This window comes from Heterodontus francisci, chromosome 5 (genome assembly GCF_036365525.1).
Source record: "Heterodontus francisci isolate sHetFra1 chromosome 5, sHetFra1.hap1, whole genome shotgun sequence".
In the NCBI taxonomy this organism is placed as follows: Eukaryota; Metazoa; Chordata; class Chondrichthyes; order Heterodontiformes; family Heterodontidae; genus Heterodontus; species Heterodontus francisci.
Window position 1 is genome coordinate 29,290,242 of NC_090375.1, and position 24,860 is coordinate 29,315,101.

The 24,860-nt window shown below is 44.7% G+C and overlaps 1 protein-coding gene across 9 annotated transcripts in view; it reads right to left on the reverse strand.

The window, feature by feature from the left end:
* Window positions 1-485: 485 nt before the first annotated feature.
* ralbp1 (ralA binding protein 1) overlaps window positions 486-24,860 on the reverse strand; it is a 113,217-nt gene continuing 88,842 nt past the window's right edge. For all 9 annotated transcript variants that reach the window (XM_068031250.1, XM_068031256.1, XM_068031251.1 and 6 more), the window contains 3 exons: window positions 17,965-18,086; window positions 2,814-2,940; window positions 486-1,730 (listed from right to left, as the gene is read on the reverse strand). In XM_068031250.1, the coding sequence (XP_067887351.1) occupies window positions 1,461-1,730; window positions 2,814-2,940; window positions 17,965-18,086 (519 nt within the window). In that variant the 3' untranslated portion in view covers window positions 486-1,460. The remainder of the gene's footprint in view (window positions 1,731-2,813; window positions 2,941-17,964; window positions 18,087-24,860) is intronic.

A 24,860-nucleotide genomic window follows, 5' to 3' on the forward strand; every position in this document is an offset into this window, starting at 1 on the left:
CTAAAAATTATTAGCATTTTATCTTTTCACAAACTAATATAAATACAAAGACACAGAGATTGTTTCCACTGGTCAGGGAATCTAAAATACAGGAGCATAATCTCAGAATAAGGGGCCAATCATTTAGGACTGGGAAGAGGAGAAATTATTTCACTCAAAGAGTTGTGTATCTTTGGAGTTCTCTACCCCAGAGGGTTGTGGATGTTTCATCATTGAATTCATTTAAGACTGAGATAGACAGATTTTTGGTCTCCCAGGGAATCAAGGGATAGGGTGAGTGGGCGGGAAAGTGGAGTTGAAGCCCAAGATCAGCCATAATAGTACTGAATGGCGGAGTAGGCTCGATGGGCCATATGGTCTACTCCTGCCCCTACTTCTTGTGGTTTAGTGTTTACAGGAAAGAGAAAGGGTCAACCAATAGGATAACTGTGCTGTTAAAATCTGACCCTTGGGATATTGCTAACTTCAGATCTATGAAGAACAAATGAAGTAGAATGGCATTTTATTCAGCAGGTAACAAACTGATTACACACAGAATCTACTTTTTTGAAGGCAAATTCCCAGAGTTCTAATCACACATAGACTTACACTAGTTAAGTGACTAACCTGTCATGACATTTGCACCAGGCAGTTTCTGTCATTAGTGGCAATAATTTTCAAAGTAATGGCACTTGAACGATTGTGCCGAGATTCATAAAAATTTCTGCAATCTAGAGCTGAAGCAAGCTTCACAAAAGCATATTCACTCTGGAATGTTCTCGATACATGGATGTGCACATATTGGCATTTTGTTATTTTTATTTTAAATTATGGATCAGTGCAAACAACTGTACAAAAGCAAGAGTTATCAGAAGTCCAGGACACAATCAGGTCAGTATTTACTGTGAAATCTAAGCAGATATCCTCCAACTATTTTAATTAATGAGAAATACTGAGTTTATAAAATAAAAAAAGCCAACGAAAAAGACAGGTTACTGACAACCACATAACATTAATCAACTTTGCTCATAGGGTGACAATTCAGTTAAATCAATCATCTATATTTATTATTCATGTTTACTTAAAGGCCTCTACCCTGAACATTCCTGGCACTGACTGATCCTCAGCTAGAAATATAGATTTCTTTTAATAGGGAAAATTCAATTTAAAATAAAGTACTTTCCACATGCATAATTACAAAACACAAAATGTGGCATGGAGACTTTTCACAGTCCTTTGTAACAAAGCAAAAACCCATATCTCCATTTAAAAAAAACTCTAAAGATTTGCCTTCTATGTGCTTACCCATACCATTTCACCTCATGGCTTTAAACTTTATACTTGGGATACTGTAACTTTCTTTCACCAAAAATGAACTGTAGAAAAGGAATATAACAATTGTTACAGTTCACTGCTTGTACAGCTTTCTGGTCAGAGTTTTGTTAAGTGCAGCTGCAATGCAACAAATTGCGCAGAGCTCTTCAGATTGAGGTCTCCTTGCGATCTTTGCTTGGAGAGGGTTTCAATGTTTCCTTCACAGATTTGGACTGGTCCTGTGCGGTTCTTGTATCACTCACAACGTCCCTGTGCTGCTGAGCACTAGTGGCATTCTCTCCAAGTTCGTCTGCATCTTCCTGAGTCTGTTGCTCTTGTTTCAATCTTTGCGTCTGTAACAGTCGAAGCTGTACTCGCAGCTCAATAATAGCCTCTCGTTCATCATGGATTGCTTGATTCAGGTGGTTGTTTTTCACCTGACAGAGAGAAACAATGATTAAATTGCTTTAGTCACAATAGGTGAAATTCTCAACAGAAATTTGAGAAACAACCCTTTCACAGTTATCTTGTTAAGCAAGCTTCCGTAACATTATAGATTGTAACTACTGATGCAAAAATAACTTAAAACCAATTGCAAAAAGTATAGAATACCTGTTTGTCTTGAGAGATTGAGCAGTTTAGGCCTTTATTCTCTAGAGTTTAGAAGAATGAGAGGAGATCGAATTGAGGTATATAAGATGATTAAGGGGATTGACACAGTAGGCATAGAGAGGATGTTTCCTCTTGTGGGGCAATCTAGAATGAGGGGTCAAAGTTTTAGGATAAGGGGTAGCAGATTTAAAACACAGATGAGGAGAAATTACTTCTCTCAAAGGGTCATGAGTCTGTGGAATTCACTACCCCAGAGTGTGGTGAATGCCAAGACATTGAGTAAATTTGAGGAGACAGACAGATTTTTGCTTAGTAATGGGTTGAAGGGTTATGGAGAACGGGCAGTAAAGTGGAGCTGAGGCCGAGATGAGATCAACCATGATCTTTATTGAATGGCGGGGCAGGCTCGAGGGGCTGAACTGCCTACTCCTGCACCTAGTTCTTATGTATGGGTAAAGCATGGTTATCGCTGAAGACTTGGCTATCAGATTTACAAATTTACAACTGGGAGGAGATGTCATGTAGAGATTTATTGTGTAATTGTAGATCCTGTACTTGTACCATTTTCAGCAGTTGAACAGTGAATTGTATTTAGTGATGACTAATTTATAGGCCACAAACCACACTGACTGCAGTGTTAGGATGCCGCCACATTCTGAGAGACTCTCACTAGTTACTGTCACTCCAGTGTGCCCACTGGCTGCTGAAATGAAAGATATAAAATATACAAAATACTACAAAAGGAGTTTTATGAATATTTGGAACACTAGTGGTCTCAACTGTAAAAAAAAACAAGTACAAGAGTTGTCCAACTGAAGAATTTACCAGAGTACTATTCATCAGCTATGCTGTTCAGAAGATTCAGTGGCTCTTGTTAGAGCAATTATGAATCTGATGTTGTAATTTACCTCCAACTCTTCATTTTGACGCTGAAGATCTTCCAGGATGAGCTGCAGTTCTTCCTCATCCTCACTCTCGCTCTCACTGTCAGAGGAATATTCCTCAGTTTCACTCCGTCCATGCTGTTGCTGGCGACTAAGAAGCAATCAGAAGAAAAACATTTTAAATGTTTCATCTAATGTGGAAGTGAGCTACATTTGAAATAACTTTACTGTTGTACATAGTATTTTTAAATGAGTTTCCTGGTTCCCATTTCACGTATTTCAGTAATTACACTGCCCACTGTAAAGTCAGATATCTGACCCACACAATTTTTGAACTGGCACTCTCAGCTATTGAAAAAGGTGGACTTCTGCCCGGTGAAATAAACACCAAATCGGCTGAATTATTTTAAAATGAACTGAATTGATTTCCTAATTTAAAAGGGGTTTGGGTTTGAGGTAGGAAAGGACTTCCAGCTCAGAATGTCAAACAGGTGCAGGATGGACATATTGGCTGTATCTCAGCCTTGTAAATTTAAATTCCTTTTTTTTTGCATCACAATTACTTGGTGCAATTTTAGTTGCAATAGTAAATACAAAAATACTAGATTTTACTAATGGGCTACAACTGGATGCTGTCACTAAGTGGAAACAAAAAACAACAGAAATATAGAACGCTTAACCTTTGAAGAACGCCATACAGAACATCTTGTTTAGGGCCCTTCTCAGACTCTGATTTAACAGTTTTGCCACAGTCCCATTTTTCTGTTTTCTCTACATTCATTCCATTTTCTTGCTTTCCCTTTATACTTTAATTAAAGTGTAGCCGTTTCAATAGCGTAACCAACTTTGCATCAATTGCCTGTGTGTACGCATGCCACTCTGTATAAAAGTTTTTTTTCTAATCTCCCCCGTTTAGTTTAGTTTAGAGATACAGCACTGAAACAGGCCCTTCGGCCCACCGAGTCTGTGCCGACCATCAACCACCCATATATACTAATCCTACACTAATCCCATATTCCTACCACATCCCCACCTGTCCCTATATTTCCCTACCAGCTACCTATACTAGGGGCAATTTATAATGGTCAATTTACCTATCAACCTGCAAGTCTTTTGGCTTGTGGGAGGAAACCGGAGCACCCGGAGAAAACCCACGCAGACACAGGGAGAACTTGCAAACTCCACACAGGCAGTACCCAGAATTGAACCCGGGTCGCTGGAGCTGTGAGGCTGCGGTGCTAACCACTGCGCCGCCCGTTGAGTATTCAGTGTTCATCTCGAGACTACAACCCCTTGTTTTCAACTTACCTACCAAAAGAAATGGTCCGTGCTTACCTTAATGAACACCACTAGTAAAATTCCACCCCCCCCCACCCCCAACAATATTTTCAATTCAAGACAATACAGCGATAGTTGCTCTAGATATCCCTGATATCCTGGTAAATCTGTGTTGTACTTTTCCCAGGGCTATTATATCCTCCCTCCTACAGCGAGGAACCCAAAACTGCATACAGTATTCCAGATTTTGCCTATAATTGCGTATGACCATGAACTCTTGTTTTTATATTCCTCAATATAATCTCAAGTCCCATTTACCAATTTTTTTTTTAAAGAAAATCAGTCTACCTATGTTTAAGGATATGTTCCTGCACACGTGTTTCTTGATCCTCTACTACACTGAGAAATTTATAATTTAAAGGCACACTACCCCTTATGGGAGAGACTGGAACTAGGTTACATAGTTATAAAATTAAGGGGTCACCCATTTAAGATGGTGATGAGGATACATTTTTTCTCTCAGAGGGTTGAGTGTCTTTGGAACTCTCTTCCCCAGAGCATCAGATAAATTCTTGACTAATAAGGGAGTCAAAAGGTGTTGGGGGTAGGCGGGAAAGTGGAGTTGAGGCCACAATCAGATCAGCCATGATGGCAGAGCAGGCTCGAAGGGGCCGAATGGCCTCCTACTGCTCCTAATTTGTATGTACTCCATTATTTATTCTTATTCCCCAAGATGTATGAGCTCATTTTACGTATTCAATGCCTTTGCCACTTAGCTGTGCATTCTCCTAACCCGTTCATGTCCACTGCACGTTTCTGCCTTTTTGCCATTAGTTTGGTATCCTCAGCATATTGTAAATAATCACTCCTTTGAGAAATATATAAATAAGAAAGCGATCCCAGCACCGATCCCTGGGCACTATGTTTACTCCTCTTGGCAGACTCAAACACCCATTTACTCTAAACCATTGTTAGCTGCCTTGCAGTCACTCTATATGCAAACCACCACATTCCCTTTTTCTGTCATGGGGCTTAATTTTGTCATTCAATTTTTATTCAAGGTTGTTTATACATTGCTTTTCATAAAACAGAAGTCTGTATCAACTGCATCTATTGTGCTGCCCATCTATAAGTAGTTATTCTCTCAAAAAAAGAGATAAGAAATTAGTGAAGCATAACCTACCCTTCATAAACCAACACTGAAGACTCCTGATCAGTCCATATCCAGACTTTAACAATGGTCTCTAGTAACTTTTCTGCTACTGACACAAGACTACCTAGTTGGCTGACTAATCCCTTTCTCCCAATTTGTGGATTCACACCTCCCCCCCCACTCACCCGACTATTGCTGACTGCCTTCAGCCGACAAAGCCCCACACTCTCAAATTCCCTCCCCAAACCCTTCCACCGCCCAATGTCCTCTTCAAGATGCTCTTATAACCCACATCTGATCAAGTTTTGGTCAACCTACTAATAAAGGAGATGCCACCTGTGGCTTTGTTTTTTTAAAAAAACAAAACAGAAAACAACTTGCATTTATATAGTACCTTTTACAACCACAGGATGTGCCAAAGAACTTTACAGCCAATGAATTATTTTTGAAGTGTAGTCATTGCAATGCAAGAAATGTGGTAGCCAATTTGCACACTACAAGGTCCCACGAACAACAATGTGATAATGACCAGATTTATAAAGCCAGACTGACTTGCATTTATATAGCGCCTTTCACAGCCACCAAATGTCTTGGTTGGCTCTGCCGCACATGGGAGGAGCAAAAAGTGTGGGAATGCAATAGCTATAGGGGGTTCCATTGTAAGGGGAATAGATAGGCTTTTCTGTGGCCGCAAAAGAGACTCCAGCATGGTATGTTGCCTCCCTGGTGCTAGGGTCAAGGATGTCTCAGAGCGGTGACAAGACATTCTGAAGGGAAAGGGTGAACAGCCAGTGGTCATGGCACACATTCGTACAAACGAAGTCAGTAAAAAAAAAAGGACGAGGTCCTAAAAGCAGAATATAGGGAGTTAGGAAGTAAGTTGAAAAGTAGGACCTCAAAAGGTAGCGATCTCAGATTCTTTTTTTATTCATTCATGGGATGTGGGCGTCGCTGGCCAGGCCAGCATTTATTGCCCATCCCTAATTGCCCTCGAGAAGGTGGTAGTGGGCTGCCTTCTTGAACTGCTGCAGTCCATGTGGGGTAGGTACACCCACAGTGCTGTTATGAAGAGAGTTCCAGGATTTTGACCCAGCGACAGTGACGGAACAGTGATATAGTTCCAAGTCAGGACAGTGTGAGACTTGGACGGAAACTTGCAGGTGGTGGTGTTCCCATGCATTTGCTTCCCTTGTCCTTCTAGTTGGTAGAGATCGCGGGTTTGGAAGGTGCTGTCTAAGGAGCATTGGTGTATTGCTGCAGTGCATCTTGTAGATGGTACACACTGTTGCCACTGTGCGTCGGTGGTGGAGGGAGGGAGTGAATGTTTGTAGATGGCGTGCCAATCAAGCGGGCTGCTTTGTCCTGGATAGTGTCGAGCTTCTTGAGTGTTGTTGGAGATACACCCATCCAGGCAAGTGGAGAGTATTCCATCACACTCCTGTCTTGTGCCTTGTAGATGGTGAACAGGCTTTGGGGAGTCAGTTACTCACCGCAGGATTCCTAGCCTCTGACCTGCTCTTGTAGCCACTGTATTTATACGTCTACTCCAGTTCAGTTTCTCGTCAATCGTAGCCCCAACGATGTTGATATTTTGGGATTCAGCGATGGTAATGCCATTGAATGTCAAGGGGAGATGGTTAGATTCTCTCTTGTTGGAGATGGTCATTGCCTGGCACTTGTGTGGCGCGAATGTTACTTGCCACTTATCAGCCCAAGCCTGGATATTGTCCAGGTTTTGCTGCATTTCTACACGGACTGCTTCAGTATCCGAGGAGTCAGGAATGGTGCTGAACATGGTGCAATCATCAGCGAACATCCCCACTTCTGACCTTATGATTGAAGGAAGGTCATTGATAAAGCAGCTGAAGATGGTTGGGCCTAGGACACTACCCTGAGGAACTTCTGCAGTAATGTCTTGGAGCTCAGATGATTGACCTCCAACAACCACAACCATCTTCCTTTGCGCTAGATATGACTCCAGCCAGCAGAGGGTTTTCCCCGATTCCCTTGACCTTAGTTTTGCTAGGACTCCTTGATGCCAAGCTCGGTCAAATGCTGCCTTGATGTCAAGGACAGTCACTCTCACCTCCCCTCGAGTTCAGCTCTTTTGTCCATGTTTGAACCAAGGCTGTAATGAAGTCAGGAGCTGAGTAGCCCTGGTGGAACCCAAACTGAGCGTCACTGGGCAGGTTATTGCTAAGTAAGTGTCGCTTGATGAAACTGTTGATGACACCTTCCATCACTTTACTGATGATTGAGAGTAGGCTGATGGGGCGGTAATTGGCCGGGTTGGACTTGTCCTGCTTTTTGTGTACAGGACATACCTGGGCAATTTTCCACATTGCAGGGTAGATGCCAGTGTTGTAGCTGTACTGGAATAGCTTGGCTAGGTGCGCGGCAAGTTCTGGAGCACAGGTCTTCAGTATTATCGCCGGAATATTGTCAGGGCCCATAGCCTTTGTAGTATCCAGTGCCTTCAGTCGTTACTATCAGTGCCACGGGCTAGTCGGAGTAGAAATAGCAGGATATATCGGATGAATACGCGGCTGAAGAGATGGTGTGAGGGGAAGGGTTTTAGATTCCTGGGACATTGGGACCGGTTCTGGGGGAGTTGGGACCAGTACAAACTGGACGGATGACACCTGGGCAGGACCGGTACTGATATCCTAGGGGAGTATTTGCTAGAGTGGTTGAGGAGGGTATAAACTAAAATAGCAGGGGGATGAGAACCTTTGCAAGGAGTCAGAAGAGGTGGGGATCAAAGACAAGAACAAAAGACAGTAAGGGGAATATGAAAAGTGATAGGCAGAGAAATCAAGGGCAAGAATCAAATAGGGCCACAGTGAAAAATAGTGGGAAGGGGACAAGTAATGTTAAAAAGACAAACCTTAAGGCTTTGTGCCTTAAAGCGCGGAGAATTCGCAATAAAGTGGATGAATTAATCGCGCAAATAGATGTAAACGGGTATGATATAGTCGGAATTACGGAGACATGGCTGCAAGGTGACCAGGGATGGGAAATGAACATCCAGGGGTATTCAGTATTTAGGAATGACAGAAAAAAAAGCAAAAGGCGGTGGAGTTATATTGCTGGTTAAAGAGGAAATTAACGCAATAGTGAGGAAAGATATTAGCTCTGACAATGTGGAATCTGTATGGGTAGAGCTGAGAAACACTAAGGGTCAAAAAACGTTAGTGGGGGTTGTATATAGACCCCCAAACTGGAGTGGTGATGTTGGGAATGGCATTAAACAGGAAATTAGAGACGCATGCGATAAAGGAACATCTGTAATTATGGGTGACTTTAATCTGCATAGAGATTGGGCAAATCAAATTAGTCACAATACCGTAGAGGAGGAATTCATGGAGTGTATACGGGATGGTTTTCTGGACCAATACGTTGAGGAACCAACTAGAGAACAGATCATCCTAGACTGGGTATTGTGTAATGAGAGAGAAATAATTGACAATCTAGTTGTGCGAGATCCCTTGGGGATGAGTGACCATAATATGATTGAACGTAGTTGATTCTGAGACTAGGGTCCTGAATCTTAGTAAACTATGAAGGTAGGAGGCGCAAGTTGGCTTGGATGGACTGGGAAACGTTACTTAAAGGGATGAAGGTGGATAGGCAATGGCAAACATTTAAAGAGCGCATGGATGAACTGCAACAATTGTTTATCCCTGTCTGGCACAAAAGTAAAATGGTAAAGGTAGCCAAACCATGGCTTACAAGGGAAATTAGAGATAACATTAGATCCAAGGAAGAGCCGTATAAATTCACCAGAAAAAACAGACCTGAGGACTGGAAGCAGCTAAGAATTCAGCAAAGAGGACCAAGGGATTGATTAAGAAGGGGAAAATAGAGTACGAAGGCAAGCTTATGGGGAACATAAAAACTGACTGTAAAAGTTTCTATAGGTAGGTGAAGAGAAAAAAGATTGGTGAAGACCCTTACAGTCAGAAACAGGGGAATTTATTATGGGGAACAAAGAAATGGCTGACCAACTAAATGCATACTTTGGTTCTGTCTTCACAAAGGAGGACACAAATATCATACCAGAAATGTTGGGGAACACAGGGTTTAGTGAGAGAAAGGAATTGAAGGAAATCAGTATTAGTAGAGAAATGGTGTTGGGGAAATTGATGGGGTTGAAGGCCGATAAATCCCCAGGGCCTGATGGTATGCATCCAAGAGTACTTAAGGAAGTGGTCCTAGAAATAGTGCATGCATTGGTGGTCATCTTCCAAGATTCTACAGACTCTGGAACAGTTCCTACAGATTGGAGGGTAGCTAATGTAACCCCACTATTTAAAAAGGGAGGTAGAGAGAAAGCAGGGAATTATAGACCAGTCAGCCTGATGTTGGTAGTGGGGAAAATTCTAGAGTCCATTATCAAAGATTTTATAGCAGAGCACTTGGAGACCAGTGGTAGAATCAGACAAGAGTCAGCATGGATTTACGAAAGAGAAATCATGCTTGACAAATCTACTAGAATTCTTCAAGGATGTAACTCGTACAGTTGATGAGGGGGAGCCAGTGGATGTCGTTTATTTGGACTTTCAGAAGGCTTTCGACGAAGTCCCACCTAAGAGATTAACGTGTAAAATTAAAGCGCATGGGATTGGGGGTAGTGTATTACGATGGATAGAAAATTGGTTGGCAGACAGGAAACAAAGAGTAGGGATAAACGGGTCTTTTTCCGAATGGCAGGCAGTGATTAGCGGGGTACCGCAGGGATTGGTGCTAGGACCGCAGCTATTCATAATATATATTAATGATTTAGATGAGGGAACTAACTGTAATATCTCCAAATTTGCAGATGACACAAAACTGGGTGGGAGGGTGAGTTGTGAGGAGGATGCAGCGAGTCTTCAGGGTGATTTGGACGAGTTGAGTGAGTGGGCAAATGCATGGCAGATGCAGTAAAATGTAGATAAATGTGAGGTTATCCACTTTGGTAGCAAAAACAGGAAGGCAGATTATCTGAACGGCTATAAACAGAGAGGGGAAGGTGCAGCGAGACTTGGGTGTTCTCATACACCAGTCGCTGAAGGTAAGCATGCAGGTCCAACAGTGGGTAAAAAAGGCAAATGGTATGTTGTCCTTCATAGCGAGAGGATTCGAGTACAGGAGCAGGGATGTCTTGCTGCAATTATACAGGGCCTTTGTGAGGCCACACCTGGAATATTGTGTGCAGTTTTGGTCTCCTTATCTGAGGAAGGATGTTCTTGCGATACAGGGAGTGCAACGAAGGTTTACCAGACTGATTTCTGGGATGGCAGGACTGACGTATGAGGAGAGATTGAGTCGGTTGGGATTATATTCGCTGGAGTTCAGACGAGTGATAGTCTCATAGAAACCTATAAAATTCTAACAGGACTTGATAGGGTAGATTTAGGAAGGATGTTCCCGATGGTTGGGGAGTCCAGAACCAAGGGTCATAATGTAAAGATATGGGGTAAACCACTCAGGACTGAGATGAGGAGAAATTTCTTCACCCAGACAGTGTTGAGCCTGTGGAATTCGCTACCACAGAAAGCAGTTGAGGCCAAAACATTGTACGCTTTCAAGAAGGAGTTAGATATAGCTCTTGGGTTTAAAGGGATCAAAGGATATGGGGTGAAAGCGGGAACAGGTTACTGAGTTAGATGATCAGCCATGATCATAATGAATGGCGGGGCAGGCTTGAAGGGCCAAATGGCCTACTCCTGCTCCTATTTTCTATGTTTCTATGTCTCAAAGCGAATTAGAGCCAATGAAGTAGTTTGTGTAGTCATTACTGTAATATAGGAAATGCGGCAGCCAATTTGCACACAAACAACACTGTGACAATGATCAGATAATCGGTTTTAGTAATGTTGATTGAGGGATAATTATTGGCTGCGACATCGGGGATAACCCCTGACTCTTCTTCGAAATCGTGCCATAGGATCTTTTACATCCACCCAAGCAGGCTGATGGGGTTAATGTTAGTTGTGTACGATTAACCAGGACACCAGGGAGAACTCAGTGAAGCATTTTTCTAAATAAAGGTACTATATAAATGAAAATTGTCAGTGTTATTGTTTTGAAAAGAGTGCCAGTCTCTAATAAAGTGAAAAATCCTCTGTAATCCCTCTACTATTACCTCAATGACCACCCTCTGGGATACTCCAGCTCCTGGACCTCAATCTTTAGCATCCTCAGCCCCTGAAGAACCATTTCCTTATTAATGCAATAATATAAAAGCATCAGCAAATCGTTCTTTCACACTAAATCCTGTCATCAGGTTTCTTGGAGGCACCCAAGATCACGTCGTTGGCACCAGCTGGACCTCATCGTCACAAGGCGAGCCTCTTTAAACAGTGTCCAAATCACACACATCTTCCACAGTGTGGACTGCGACTGCGACCACTCCCTGGTGTGCAGCAAAGTTAGACTCAAACCAAAGAAGCTACATCACTCCAAGCAGAAGGGCCACCCGCACATCAACACGAGCAGAATTTTTTATCCACAGCTGTTACATAAGTTTCTAAATTCACTTGAAAAAGCCCTTCAAAACACTCCCACAGGGGATGCAGAGACCAAGTGGGCCCACATCAGAGACACCATCTATGACTCAGCTATGACCACCTATGGCAAACGTGTGAAGCAGAATGCAGACTGGTTTCAATCTCACATTGAAGAGCTGGAACCTGTCACAGCCGCTAAGCGCATTGCACTGTTGAACTACAAGAAAGCCCCCAGCGAGTTAACATCCATCGCACTTAAAGCAGCCAGCGCGCTGCACAAATGACTGCTGGCAACACCTATGCAGCCATATTCAGCTGGCCTCAGACACCGGAAACATCAGAGGAATGTATGATGGCATTAAGAGAGCTTTTGGGCCAACCATCAAGAAGATCGCCCCCCCTCAAATCTAAATCAGGAGACACAATCACTGACCAACGCAAGCAAATGGACCGTTGGGTGGAGCACTACCTAGAACTGTACTCCAGGGAAAATGTCGTCACTGAGACGGCCCTCAATGCAGCCCAGTCTCTGCCAGTCATGGATGAGCTGGACGTACAGCCAACAGAATCAGAACTCCGTGATGCCATTGATTCTCTAGCCAGCGGAAAAGCCCCTGGGAAGGGCAGCATTACCCCTGAAATAATCAAGAGTGCGAAGCCTGCTATACTCTCAGCACTCTACGAACTGCTTTGCCTGTGCTGGGACGAGGGAGCAGTACCACAGGACATGCGCGATGCCAATATCATCACCCTCTATAAGAACAAGGGTGACCGCGGTGACTGCAACAACTACCATGGAATTTCCCTGCTCAGCAAAGCAGGGAAAGTCTTTGCTCGAGTCGCTTTAAACAGGCTCCAGAAGCTGGCTGAGCGTGTCTATCCTGAGGCACAGTGTGGCTTTCGAGCAGAGAGATCGACCATTGACATGCTGTTCTCCCTTCGTCAGCTACAGGAGAAATGCCGCGAACAACAGATGCCCCTCTACGTTGCTTTCATTGATCTCACCAAAGCCTTTGACCTCGTCAGCAGACGTGGTCTCTTCAGACTATTAGAAAAGATCGGATGTCCACCAAAGCTACTAAGTATCATCACCTCATTCCATGACAATATGAAAGGCACAATTCAACATGGTGGCTCCTCATCAGACCCCTTTCCTATCCTGAGCGGCGTGAAACAGGGCTGTGTTCTCGCACCCACACTGTTTGGGATCGTCTTCTCCCTGCTGCTCTCACATGCGTTCAAGTCTTCAGAAGGAATTTTCCTCCACACAAGATCAAGTGGCAGGTTGTTCAACCTTGCCCGTCTAAGAGCGAAGACCAAAGTACGGAAAGTCCTCATCAGGGAACTCCTCTTTGCTGACGATGCTGCATTAACATCTCAGACTGAAGAGTGTCTGCAGAGTCTCATCGACAGGATTGCGGCTGCCTGCAACGAATTTGGCCTAACCATCAGCTTCAAGAAAACGAACATCGTGGGACAGGACGTCAGAAATGCTCCATCCATCAATACCGGCAACCACGCTCTGGAAGTGGTTCAAGAGTTCACCTACCTAGGCTCAACTATCACCAGTAACCTGTCTCTCGATGGAGAAATCAACAAGCGCATGGGAAAGGCTTCCACTGCTATGTCCAGACTGGCCAAGAGAGCGTGGGAAAATGGCGCACTGACACGAAACACAAAAGTCCGAGTGTATCAAGCCTGTGTCCTCAGTACCTTGCTCTACGGCAGAGAGGCCTGGACAATGTATGTCAGCCAAGAGCGACGTCTCAATTCATTCCATCTTCGCTGCCTCCAGAGAATCCTTGGCATCAGGTGGCAGGACCGTATCTCCAACACAGAAGTCCTCAAGGCGGCCAACATCCCCAGCTTATACACCCTACTGAGCCAGCGGCGCTTGAGATGGCTTGGCCATGTGAGCCGCATGGAAGATGGCAGGATCCCCAAGGACACATTGTACAACGAGCTCGCCACTGGTATCAGACACACCGGCCGTCCATGTCTCCGCTTTAAAGACGTCTGCAAACGCGACATGAAGTCCTGTGACATTGATCACAAGTCGTGGGAGTCAGTTGCCAGTGATCGCCAGAGCTGGTGGGCAGCCATAAAGGCGGGGCTAAAGTGTGGCGAGTCGAAGAGACTTAGCAGTTGGCAGGAAAAAAGACAGAAGAGCAAGGGGAGAGCCAACTGTGTAACAGCCCTGACAACCAATTTTATCTGCAGCGCCTGTGGAAGAGTCTGTCACTCTAGAATTGGTCTTTATAGCCACTCCAGGCGCTGCTCCACAAACCACTGACCACCTCCAGGCGCTTACCCATTGTCTCCCGAGACAAGGAGGCCAAAGAAGAAGATAAAAGCAAAATACTGCGGATGCTGGAAATGTGAAATAAAAACAAGAAATGCTGGAAGTATTCAGCAGGTCTGGCAGCTTCTGTGGAGAGAGCAGCAGAGTTAATGTTTCAGGTCAGTGACCCTTCAGTTCTGATGAAGGTCACTGACCTGAAACGTTAACTCTACTTCTCGCTCCACAAATGCTGCCAGACCTGCTGAGTATTTCCAGCATTTCTTGTTTTTATTCCTTATTAATGCATATTGGTTGACCAATACTACTTCACAATAAGCATAAGGCTTCTTTCTTATCCAAAATGCTCCTTTGAGTGGTCTAATTTAAATCTTTAATGGTTCTTTTATCCCTAAAGCTGCAGGGAGACGTGGCATAGTGGTAATGTCACTAGACTAGTAATCCAGAGACCTAGGCTAATATTGTGGGAATACGGGTTCAAATCACAACACAGCAGCTGGTGGAATTTAAATTCAATTAGTCTCAGTAATGACCAAGAAACTACCATCAATTGTTGTAAAAACTTTTCTTTGGTTCACCAATGCCCTTAGGGAAAGAAATCTGCTGTCCTTACCTGGTCTGCCCTACATGTGGCTCCAGACCCACAGCAATGTGGTTGACTCTTAACTGCCCTCTGAAATGGCCTAGCAAGCCATTCAGTTGTACCAAACCACTACATAAAATTTGAAAAGGAGTAAAACTGGATGGAACGCCCAGCATTGACCTAAGCACCGGAAACGGCAATGGCAAACCCAGCCCTGTCAATCCTGCAAAGTCCTCCATGCTAACATCTGGGGGCTTGTACCAGAAGTGGGAGAGCTGTCTCACAGACTAGTCAAGCAACAGCCTGACATAGTCCTACGAACAGTAACATACCTTACATCCAATGTCCGAGGCACTACCATCACCATTCTTGGGTATGTCCTGTCCCACCAGCAGGACAGATTCGCCAGAGGTGGCAGCACAGTGGTATACAGCCAGCAGGGAGTTGCCCTGGGAGTCCTCAACATTGATGCTGAACAACATGAATTCTCTCTGCATCAGGTCAAACACGGGCAAGGAAACCTCCTGCTGATTACCACCTACCATCCCCTCCACCCACCCCCCTCGGCAGATGAATCAGTGCTTCTCCATGTTGAACACCAATTAGAAGAAACACTGAGGGTAGCAAGGGCACAGAATGTACTCTGGCTGAGGGACTTCAATGTCTATTACCGAGTGGCTCTGTAGCACCACTATGGACCGAGCTGGCTGAGTCCTGAAGGAAATATCTGCCAGACTGGGCCTGCAGCAGATGGTAAGGGAACCAAGAGGGAAAAATCTACTAGATCTTGTCCTCAGCAATCTACCTGTCACAGATGCATCTGTCCATGATAGTATTGGTCGGAGTGACCACTGCACAGACCTTGTGAAAATGAAGTCCAGTCTTCACACTGAGGATACCATTCATCTCGTTGCGTGGCACTACCACAGTGCTAAATGGGATGGATTCAGAACAGATCTGGCAGCTCAAAACTGGGCATCCATGAGGCTGAGCAGAATTGCATTCAACCACAATCTGTAACCTCATGTCCTGGCATATCCACCACTCTACCATTACCATCAAGCCAAGGCTTGATAACCCCGGTTCAAAGAAGAGTGCCAGGAGCAGCACCAGGCATATGTAAAAATGAGGCGTCAATCTGGTGAAGCTACAACACAGGAATACTTGCATGTCAAACAGTGGAAGCATGATGCAATAGGCAGAGCTACGTGACCCCACAACCAACGGATCAGTTCAAAGCTCTGCAGTCCTGCCACATCCAATCATGAATGGTGGACAATTAAACAACTAACAGGAGGGAGGAGGAGGTTCCACAAATATCCCCATCCTCAATGATGGAGGAGCCCAGATCAGTGAAAAAGATAAGGCACCTTCAGCCAGAAGTGTTAAGTGGATGATCCATCACGACCTCCTCCTGAGGTCCCCAGCATCACATATACCAGTCTGCAGACAATCTGATTCACAGTGAGATATCAAGAAATGGCTGAAGGCACTGGATACTGCAAAGGCTATGGACCCTGACAACATCCCGGCTGTAGTACTAAAGACTTGTGCTGCAGAACTAGCTGTGCCCCTAGCCAAACTGTTCCTGTACAACTACAACACTGGCATCTATCCGACAATGTGGAACATTGCCCAGTTATGCCCTGTTCACAAAAAGCAGGACAAATCCAATCCAGCCGATTACTGCCCCATTAGTCTACTCTCGATCATCAGTAAAGTGCTCTCAAAAGCCACTTAAGCAGCAATAAGCAGCTCACTGATGTTCAGTTTGGATTCCGCCAGGGCACATGGCTCCTGATTTCATCCAAACATGGACAAAAGAGCTGAACAAGAGGTGAAGTGAGAGTAGTTGCCCTCGAGAACAAGACAGCATTTGACCAAGTGTGGCAACAAGGAGCCTAACCAAAATGAAGTCAACAGGAGTTGGGGGGGAACTCTCCATTGGTTGAAATCATACCTACCACAAAGAAAGATTTTTGTTGTTGTTGGAGGTCAATCATTTAAGCCCCCAGACACTGCTGCAGGAGTTCCTCAGGGTAGTGTCCTTGACCCAAACATCTTTAGCTGCTTTGTCAATGACTTTCCCTCCATCACAAGGTCAGAAGTGGAGATTTTCACTGATAATTGTACAATATTCAGTACCATTCACAACTCCTCAGATACTGAAGCAGTCCATGTCCATATGCAACAAGACATGGACAACATTCAGGCTTGGGCTGATAAGTGGCAAGTAACATTCATGCCACACAAGTGCCAGGCAATGACTAACTGCAACAAGAGAGAATCTAACCACATCCTCTTGGCATTCAATGGCATTATATTCACTGAATCCCCCACTATCAACATCCTGGCGGGTTACCATTGATCAGAAACTAAACTGGAGCAGCCACATAAATACTGTGGCAACAACAGCAGGTCAGAGGCTGGGAATTCTGTGGCAAGTAACCCACTTCCTTACTCCCCAAAGCCTGTCCACCATCTACAGGGCACAACTCAGGAGTGTGGTGGAATACTCTCCACTTGCCTTGGTGAGTGCAGCTCCAACACCACACAGGAAAGCTGGAAATCATCCAGGACAAAGCAACCCACTTGATTGGCATCCCATCAACCAACAGTGCGCAGTGTCAGCATTGTGTACCATGTACAACTTGCCAAGGCTCCTTAGACAGCACCTTTCAAACCCACTACCACCTAGAAGAACAAGGGCAGTAGACGCATGGGAACACCACCCTCCAAGTCACGCACCATCCTGACTTGGAACTATATCACTGTTGCTGGGTCAAAATCTTGGAACTCCCTTCCTAACAGCACTGAGAAAGTACCCACACCAAATGGACTGCAGTGGTTAAAGGCAGCAGCTCACCACCACCTTCTCAAGGGCAATTAGGGATGGCAACAAATGCTGGCCTTACCAGCAACATTCACATCCCATGAAAGAATAAAAAGAGATTAAGGAAAACATTTTTGCAAATGTTTTGGCTGTTCAATCATACTTTTCTTGAAATGAATGCGTAATTTCAGAAGTTACTGCACTTCAAAAGTAGGCCATAATTTGGTGATTCTCAATGTCATAGGAACGATATAAATTCCATATCATCATTCAGCAGTAATAAAGGAAGTACCATTGACTGGGTATGTCAATAAATCAGGACAATCTAGATTGGCCAATCTCCTGGGATGGAAGCCACAATGCTACTTTACCAAGAGTTGCCCAAAGTCAAGACAATCAATGCAAGCTCAATAATAGCTAAATAACATTGGGGTTTTCATTCAAATAATTTTTTGAATGCTTTTAATAATACTCCTCACCCGTACAGAAGTTCTCAAGTAATTTCCTCTGTACAAACTTTAGCACCTTTCCTCACCTCTGAATTTCAGCAATCTCAGCTCGAAGGCGTTCAATTTCCTCTTTTTCAGATGCAATCTGTCGCCGTAAATACTGCTCCATGGTCAGAAGTTCCTCCTGCTCTGTCAGGATTTCATTCTCCTTTAAAACAACCATTTCATGTGAGAACTAAAGCAACTCTTAAGCCATGTTAAAACGGCGACAGAGAAGAACTGTTCTTAATCTGTATTTATATCGGTTAAGTGCCTTGAACGTCATGTATCACACTATAGTGTAGAATGACATATCCTGAATATTTCAATAATTACATGGAACTGTGCCTGTTTTCATGTGGACAGAGCTGCTCATTATTCTGCCATTAACGCACACTCTGGACCAATGCTGCCTTTCACCACAAGCATTAACACGCTCTTTGCCTTTGTCCCATGACAACTTTGTTAGTTAATCTCTCCTGCCCTCTGCCCTATCAGACACCTTCGCTGGTGTTCTCTTCTCCACCAAACACCCCTCCCCCTTCACTTGCTTAAAACCCAATTCTTTTCTAACCTTTGCCAGTTCTGATGAAATGTTAACTCTGCTTCTCTCTCCACAGATGCTGCCTGACCTGCTGAGTATTTCCAGCACTTTCTGTTTTTATTTCAGATTTCCAGCATCTGCAGTATTTAGCTTTTATTTTAATGACCTGGGGAATCTGTGTGAACCACCTATCCTTCTCCTGTTAGCAAGGCATCGTGGCCATTACCTGAATATCAACTGGTAGAGATGAACCACTCAAACCTAAACAGTTGAACAATGGGACCCTAAGCTGTGAGGAGGGAATTCCTAGACATGGACTGATTAAGTTGCAAGAGGGAATTCACACTAGTAACCACCATGCTTGAATCATTGGGTGACAATTATGTGACAGGCCCACCCTCCATGTGCTTAAGGTGGTGTTTCTTCTCCAGCAGAGAGACAAACATAGGAACATACAAAATTAGAAGCAGGAGTAGGCCATTCAATATCATAGCTGATCATCCAAACTCAGTACCCTGTTCCCACTTTCTCCCCGTATCCTTTGATCCCATTAGCCCCAAGAACTATATCTAACTCTTTCTTGAATATATTTAATGATTTGGCCCCAACTGCTTTCTTGTGGTAGAGAATTCCACAGGTTCACCACTTTCTGGGTGAAGAAATCTCTCCTCATCTCAGTCCTGGCTTACCCCTTATCCTCAGACTGTAACCCCTGGCCCTGGACTCCCCCGCCATCGGGGGCATCCTTCCGTCATCAAGTCTGTCCAGTCCTGTTAGAATTTTGGCGGTTTCTATGACATCCCCTCTCATTCTTCTAAACTCTAGCGAATACAAGCCTAATCGACTTAATCTCTCTTCGTACGTCAGTCCTGCCATCCCAGGAATCAGTCTGGTGAACTGCTGCACTCCCTCCATAGCAAGAACATCCTTCCTCAGATAAGGAGACCACAATTGCATACAATACTCCAGATGTGGTCTCACCAAGGCCTTGTATAATTGCAGCAAGACATCCGTGCTCCTGTACTCGAATCCTCTCGCTATGAAGGCGAACATACCATTTGCCTTCTTAAATGCATGCTTACTTTCAGCGACTGGTGCACAAGGACACCCAGGTCTCGTTGCATCTCCCCCTTTCCCAATCTATCGCCGTTCCTGTTTTTGCCAAAGTGGATAACCTCATATTTATCCACATTATACTGCATCTGCCATGTATTTTCCCACTCACTCAAGCTGTCCAAATCACACTGCAACTTCTCTGCATCCTCCTCACAGCTCACACTCCCACCCAGCTTTGTGTCATCTGCAAACTTGGATATATTACATTTAATTCCTTCATCTATATCATTCATATATATAGTGAACAGCTGGGATCCTAGCACTGATCCCTGCGGTACCCCACTAGTCACTGCCTGCCACTTGGAAAAAGACCCGTTTATTCCTACTCTTCGTTTCCTGTCTGCCAACCAGCTCTCTATCCATGTTAGTACCATACCCCCAATCCCATATGCTTTAATTTTGCACACTAATCTCTTATGTGGGACCTTATCAAAAACCTTCTGAAAGTCCAAATACACCACATCCACTGGTCCTCCCTTATCTATTCTACTAGTCACATCCTCAAAAAATTCCAGCAGATTTGTCAAGCATGATTTCCCTTTCGTAAATCCATGTTGACTTTGTCCAATCCTGTCATTGTTTTCCAATTGCTCTGCGATTACATCTTTTATAATGGATGCTAGCATTTTCCCCACTGATGTCAGGCTATAATTCCCTGTTTTCTCTCTATCTCCTTTTTTAAATAGTGGGGTTACATTAGCTACCCTCCAATCTGTTGGAACTGCTCCAGAGTCTGTAGAATTTTGAAAAATGACCAGCAATGCATCTACTATTTCTAGGGCCACTTCCTTAAGTACTCTGGGATGTAGATTATCAGGCCCTGGGAATTTATTGGCCTTCAATCCCATCAATTTCCCTAACACCATTTCCCTACTGATACTGATTTCATACAGTGCCTCCTTCTCACTAGACCCTATGTCCCCCAACATTTCTGGGAGATAATGTGTCCTCCTTTGTAGAGACAGAACCAAAGTATGTATTTAATTGGTGTGCCATTTCTTTGTTCCTCATTATAAGGTGAGGTGAGAATGACTGCCCTTGACATCAAGGCAGCATTTGACTGAGTATGACATTAAGGAGCCCTAGCAAAACTGAGGTCAATGGGAATCAAGGGGGAAACCCTCCACTGGCTGGAGTCATACCTCGCACAAAGGAAGATGGTTATGGTTGTTGGAGGTCAATCATCTGAGCTCCAGGACATCACTGCAGGAGTTCCTCAGGGTAGTGTCCTAGGCCCAACCATCTTCAGCTGCTTCATCAATGACCTTCCTTCAATCATAAGGTCAGAAGTGGGGATGTTCGCTAATGATTGCGCAATGTTCAGCACCATTCGTGACTCCTCAGATACTGAAGCAGTCCGGTAGAAATGCAGCAAGACCTGGACAATATCCAGGCTTGGGCTGATAAGTGGCAAGTAACATTCTCCAACAAAAGAGAATCTAACCATCTCCCCATGACATTTAATGGCATTTCCATCGCTGAATTCCCCCACTATCAACATTCTAGGGGCTACCATTGACCAGAAACTGAACTGGAGTAACCATATAAATACCATGGCTACAAGATCAGATCAGAGGCTAGGAATCCTGAGGCGAGTATCTCACCTCCTGACTCCCCAAAGCCTGTTCACCATCTACAAGGCACAAGTCAGGAGTGTGATGGAATACTCTCCACTTGCCTGGAAGGGTGCAGCTCCAACAACACTCAAGAAGCTCGACATTATCCAGGACAAAGCAGCCCGTTTGATTGGCACCCCATCTACAAACATTCACTCCCTCCACCACCGACGCACAGTGGCAGCAGTGTGTACCATCTACAAGATGCACTGCAGCAATGCACCAAGGCTCCTTAGCATCTTCCAAACCCGCAACCTCTACCAACTAGAAGGACAAGGGCAGCAAATGCATGGGAACACCACCACCTGCAAGTTCCCCTCCAAGTCACACACCATCCCGACTTGGAATTATATCGCTGTTCCTTCACTGTCGCCGGGTCAAGATCCTGCAACTCCCTTCCTAACAGCACAGCGGGTCTACCTACCCCACATGGACTGCAGCGGTTCAAGGCGGCAGCTCACCACCACCTTCTCAAGGGCAATTAGGGATGGGCAATAAATGCGATGCCCACATCCCATGAATGAATAAAAAAAAAATCATAAATTCCCCCATTTCTGACTGTAAGGGACCCACATTTGTCTTCACTAATCTTTTTCTCTTCACATATTTATAGAAGCTTTTACAGCCCGTTTTTATGTTCCCTGCAAGCTTATTCTCATACACTATTTTCCCCTTCTTAATCAATCCCTTTGTCCTCCTTTGCTGAATTCTAAATTGCTCCCAATCCTCAGAGGTTTGCTGCTTGTTCTGGCCATTTTATATTTAGAGTCATAGATCGATACAGCACTGAAGCAAGCCCTTCGGCCCACCGAATCTGTGCCGACCAACAACCACCCATTTATACTAATCCTACATTAATCCCATATTCCCTACCACATCCCCACCATTCTCCTACCACCTACCTACACTAGGGGCAATTTACAATGGCCAATTTACCTATCAACCTGCAAGTCTTTGGCTGTGGGAGGAAACTGGAGCACCCGGCGGAAACCCACGCGGTCACAGGGAGAACTTGCAAACTCCGCACAGGCAGTACCCTGAACCGAATCCGGGTCGCTGCAGCTGTGAGGCTGCGGTGCTAACCACTGCGCTCTCCTCCTTGAATCTAATACTATCCCTAATTTATTTTGTAAGCCACGGTTGAACCACGGTTTTATTTTTGCGCCAGACAGAAACGAACAACTGTTGTAATTCATCCATGCGGTTTAAATGCTAGGCATTGCCTATCCACTGTCAACCCTTTAAGCAACGTTCCCCAATCTATCATAGCCAACTTGCGCCTCATACCTTCATAGTTTCCTTTATTTAGATCCAGGACCCTAGTCTCAGAATCAACTCTCTCACTCTCCATCTTCATGAAGAATTATATCACGTTATGGCAGCTCTTCCCCATGGGACCCTGCAATAGATTGTTAACTAATCCTTTCTCATTACACAATACCCAGTCTAAGATAGCCTGTCCTCTAGTTGGCTCCTCAAAGTATTGGTCTAAAAAACAATCACATACGCACTCCAGGAATTCCTCCTCTACAGTATTACTGTTAATTTGGTTTGCCCAATCTATATGCAGATTAAAATCACCCATAATTACTGTTGCGCCCTTATTGCATGCGCCTCTAATTTCCTGTTTAATGTCATCCTCTACATCACCACTGTTATTTGGGGGTCTATATACAGCCCCCGCGGTTTTCTGCCTCTTGGTGTTTCTTAGCTCCACCCATACAGATTCCACATCAGGATTTTCTGAGCTAATATCCTTCCTCACGATTGTATTGATTTCCTCTTTTACTAACAGCGCTATTCCACCTCCTTTCCCTTTTTGCCTGTCCTTCCTAAATATTGAATACCCCTGGATGTTCAGTTCCCATCCTTGGTCACCCTGCAGCCATGTCTCCGTAATCGCAACTATATCATATCCATTTATATCTATTTGGGTGGTTAATTTGCCTTCGTTATTGCGAATACTCTGCGCATTGAGACGCAATGCTTTAGAGGCTTGCCTTTTTAACATTCTGAGTGCGAAATAATGCTAAGATGGCTATGTCCCTATTTGTTGCTTGCCCTTGATTTCTATGCCTTCCACTTTTGCCTTATTTCGTGTCTTTCATTTCTATCCTCGTTTCCTCCTCCTCAGTCTCCCGGCTCAAGTTCCCACCTCCCTGCCATTCTAGTTTAAATCCTCCCCGCCATTCTAGTTTAAATCCTCCCCAACAGCACTAGCAAACGCCCTATGAGGACATCGGTTCCGGTCCTGCCTGGGTGTAACCCGTCCCGCTTGTACAGGTCCCACCATCCCCAGAATCAGTCCCGATGTCCCAGGAATATAAATCCCTCCTCCCTCCTGCACCATTTCTCCAGCCACGCATTCATCTGGTCTATTCTCCTGTTCCTATACTCACTAACACGTGGCACAGGAAGCAATCCTGAGACTACTACCTTTGCGGTCCTGCTTTTTACTTTAGCTCCCAACTCCCAAATTCATCTTGCAGGACCTCATCCCTTTTTCTACCTATGTCATTGGTACCGACATGTACCACAACCGCTGGCTGTTCACGCTCCCCCTTCAGAATGTCCTGCAGCCGCTCCGAGACATCCTTAACCCTAGCACCGGGGAGGCAACATACCATCCTGGAGTCTCATTTGCGGTCACAGAAACGCCTGTCTGTTCCCCCTACAATTGAATCTCCTATCACTATGGCTCTCCCAGTCTTTTTCCTCCCCTGCTGTGCAGTAGAGCCACCCGTGGTGCCACGAACTTGGCTGTTGCTGCTTTCCCCTGGGAGGTCATCCCCTCCAATAGTATTCAAAGCGATATATCTGTTTGAGAGGGGGATGGCCAAAGGGGACTCCTGCACTACCTGTCTGGTGGTCACCCATCCCTTTTCTGCCTGTGCATCCATTACCTGCGGTGTGACCACCTCACGAAACATGCTATCCATGACGTTCTCCGCATCGCGGATGCTCCATAGTAAATCCACCCGCAGCTCCAGCTCCGTAATACAGGTAGCCAGTAGCCGCAGATGGGTACACGTCCTGCACACATGGTCGTCAGGGACCATAGTGCAGGAGGAGCATATCACGGGTGCAAGCTCTCCTGCCATGACTTACCTTTAGCTTACTTAGTTACTCCCTATAAAAAATACTACTTACAGTAAGGGCCTCGTTCTACTCCAAACACTACCCACTATAATCAAAAGTCCTCAATAAATTACACTAATTTAAAAAAACACTTTAGTAGTACTCACTTCGTCACTTATACAACAGATTTTTTTTTTCCAAAAAAATGTTTCCCCTTTTTTAAGCTATTTAAATGCACTAACAGCTGTTACTTACCCAACTAATCACCTTGCAGATTTCCCATGATGTCACTAAGTTTTTTTTTCCTCTTTTGAATCTCAGTGCGCGGAGATACAGAGCCTGCCGCCGCGCTGGTCTCCAGGTAAGTAAGGGCCTCGAGCCCCGCTCTTTCCTTTTCAGGTCCCGCTCCGGATCAGCCTCCTCCCAGGGCCGCCTGCCATCGCTCCAGTCTCCAGGTAAGTGCCGAGTAGGCTCCCTCCTTCCTTTCTCTCTCTCCAATCTACCTTGCAAGCTGACCCTGACCACCCAGGGACACCCTGCAGAGACTTCTTGAAGGAAATCAGCCACATTCATGTCTTCAGGAGAACCA